Source organism: Phyllopteryx taeniolatus, chromosome 5 (genome assembly GCF_024500385.1).
Source record: "Phyllopteryx taeniolatus isolate TA_2022b chromosome 5, UOR_Ptae_1.2, whole genome shotgun sequence".
Lineage (NCBI taxonomy): Eukaryota > Metazoa > Chordata > Actinopteri > Syngnathiformes > Syngnathidae > Phyllopteryx > Phyllopteryx taeniolatus.
Genome location: NC_084506.1, coordinates 21591591 through 21594594, shown reverse-complemented (window position 1 = coordinate 21594594; position 3004 = coordinate 21591591). Strand labels below are relative to the sequence as shown.

The window sequence follows — 3004 nt, the reverse complement described above, 5'->3', positions numbered from 1 at the left end:
GGGTGCACACAGGTGGGAAGGACCCCGCCTCCCAGCCTTCCTAATCGAGGCAGCGACACACCACTTTATTCTGTACACTTGCACAACAACATAAGATCAAATACAAGGGCCTTATCCCCCCCCCTCAAAAAAAGTCTGCTTTCGCAAAGATATTCAGCTACATGCTTCAGTATTGTGCTCTGCTTCAACCGTCAAATTATGAAAAAATCAACAGAAGCGGTCCTTTTTCACAATCATACAGGCAAATCTCAATAAATTGGAATATCATGGAAAAGTTAATTTGTTTACATAGTTCAATTCAAAAAGTGAAAATCATTGATTACATAGACCAGTAAGACAGTGACAAATTATAGTCATCAAAATAAAAAAATGGAGTCATAAAACATTTCACTTTCTGTTGAGTAAATATATTTCTTTCACTTTTTAAATTCAACTATTCAAGCTTTACACAATGTTCAAATTTATTGAGATGCACCTACAACAAATACTTGAAATGAGTGACTATAAAGATACCCCTTACTCAAAATATAGAACCATAACTGTAATCCAGTGAAAAGCGGTTTTGCTCAATTAGTTTTTGTTTGCATGTTGTTGTTTCAAATACCGATAAAACATACAGCAGAGTGAAATGTAGATTTCCGTTTGTGGATTATAATTATAATATTACATTAAAAAAGAAAAGTAATCCCCTCCTTCTGTTTAATCTTATTTTAGCTCTTCCACTGTGGTTCTCTACCCAAGCAGCATCTTTCACACGAAGATCCTGCAAAATTGCCGTAACAGCCCTAACCTTTGTCTTTTTACACAGAACCCTGCAAAGACAGTTATTGCAGAAACTGCGCTCTTCCACACTGCGACACGTCATCCTGCGATGAGATAATTGATGCATGACAAAGTCAACACAAGCATTTAGTGTGAGATAAAATATTTGTCGGACAGCGAAAATTGTTTTCAACGCAACAGGGCAGGAAAAGTGAGGGTTGGGTGTAAAAGTTCTCTTTGCGGAATGACCTTCCAGGGGTGGGCTCTGATACAACTTCTGAAGGTCAATTCCCCCCATTCCGTATCAGTGCCTCATACAGTTTTGCTTTGAGATACGAGTAAGCTGATTTCCGAGTTTTTCGATATGCGAGCTGTCATTCGGCTGCTTTGGCGGCCGAACCAGAAAGAGTGGATTGTGTTGCAGGCATAAAATCATGATGCACAAACTGTTTAATTATTTCCATTCTATTTGATTATGCTATTACTCTGTTTTTAAAAAGTACAATATTATATGGAGTGGTATTTTTCCCTTATTATACAAGCAATTGGGGCTCTGAACAAGTCCCATTCATGCGTGGGATTTAAGGGTTTAAATGAGAACATGTCCTAATATCGCCTGGATTCTGCATGGGGCAACACTGCAACAGAATTATGCCGCCATGTTTGTTGCAGCTTCTCATGGGGTCCTACAGTGTGGCAGCTCTCAAGTTTCCAGCTCAGAGTTATTTTTGGAAATCAGGGTACTGGCGTGAGAGGTCCAATCCAGAGCTGTCTGTTTTGGGGGTAAGAAGAGGTGGGGCATGTTTAAATGCATACAGAGCGGTGCTGCTTCAGTTTTGGAGGGCAGCGCACAATCTCACAAGCCACTGCTAAGGTTCCATGTATGTGATCCGTATCTTACGTGATGTCGCTTATCCGTCTGAATTTAGCATAATCCTGAATCCAAACCTCAACAGTATTCCTCGCGCTCTAATCTCCCGCTGAGCGATGTTTCCCTGCTCTAATCCGCCACACTGATGTCACTAATCTGACTGCGAGATGCTCTCTCTGCCTCCCAGGTGTGGCGTGGGTGGTGGCGGGGGGCGTGGCTCGGCACGATGGACGCTGCCAGTACCTTCCGATATTACTTCAAGCACCCGTGGTCGCGCATCACCGTGGCCTACCTGGTCATCTTCCTCAACTTCCTCATCTTCGCCGAGGACCCGGTGTCCCACAGTCAGAAGGAGGCGCGCATAGCTGTGGTGGGCAACTGCTTCTCCTTCCTTTTCAGCAAGTACCCAGGAGTGGGGTGGAACGTCCTCAAAGTGGTGTGCTGTCTACTGGCCATTTTCACCGGCCTCCTCGCCGGGAAGTTAGTATTTCACCAACAGCTTTTTGGTAAGTCATGCACAATGGAATGTGAACCAAATGTACAGTACTGCACAGAAGCTTTATCTTTGTTGATTTAACAACCTTTTTCACAGCGGTCATGTTGACATAGTAAAAGAAAGAAAAAGAAAAAAAAAAAAACAATTCCCACAAAACTTAGCACATGGGCCAAGGAAGAAGCCATTAGAGGAGACATACACTACTTGAAAAAGTTACGGATCTTCGGCTTTTGAGGGAAAATATCACAATGAACCTAAAGTGGCCTTCCAAGTGAACTTAATTTGAAGCTTTCTAAACTTTTGAAAGCCCAACTGATCAATTAGTACTTCATGCAAAACTTGCGGTTCTTTAACAATGAGCTGAACGGAAAAATTCACAGAAGGTGTTTGATACATCAATGGACCAATAAATTACCGAGTTCAATTAGATTCGGTATTTAAACAGTCCTCTTCATCCTGCTGTCCACATTATAATGAGACCAAGACTACACCTCATGATTGCAAGGCTTCAGTCAGGATGTCAGAGGGAAGTGGCCACTGAGCATCCAGTGTTACAGAGTGTCATCAGATGATTGCAATAGACATGCAGAGAGACTGGAAGAGTCACAGAACGGGACAGACGCAGATGTCCTCTGAAATGTATTGGTCAATTCATGGCTCAAACACCTGCAAGTTGGGCAAAATGTACTAACACTGAACAGTTGGGCATGTGCATTCAAGTGTAAAGAAGGTCAAATTAACATAAATTAGTACACCCTCTTTGAAAACCAGCTTTTTATCCATTTCCAAGTGAATTTGAGGTTTTTTTTTTAATCAACATTTTTTTTCTTTGCTCATTGGTTTGTAGTTGTGCTGTTAGTGTTGTTATCAATATC

At 41.7% G+C, this 3004-nt stretch overlaps 1 protein-coding gene across 2 annotated transcripts in view; it reads left to right on the top strand.

Moving 5' to 3' along the window:
* Positions 1 to 3004, top strand: part of tmem117 (transmembrane protein 117) — a 44132-nt gene that overhangs the window by 2006 nt on the left and 39122 nt on the right. For both annotated transcript variants that reach the window (XM_061773719.1, XM_061773718.1), the window contains exon 2: positions 1821 to 2139. In XM_061773719.1, the coding sequence (XP_061629703.1) occupies positions 1860 to 2139 (280 nt within the window). In that variant the 5' untranslated portion in view covers positions 1821 to 1859. The remainder of the gene's footprint in view (positions 1 to 1820; positions 2140 to 3004) is intronic.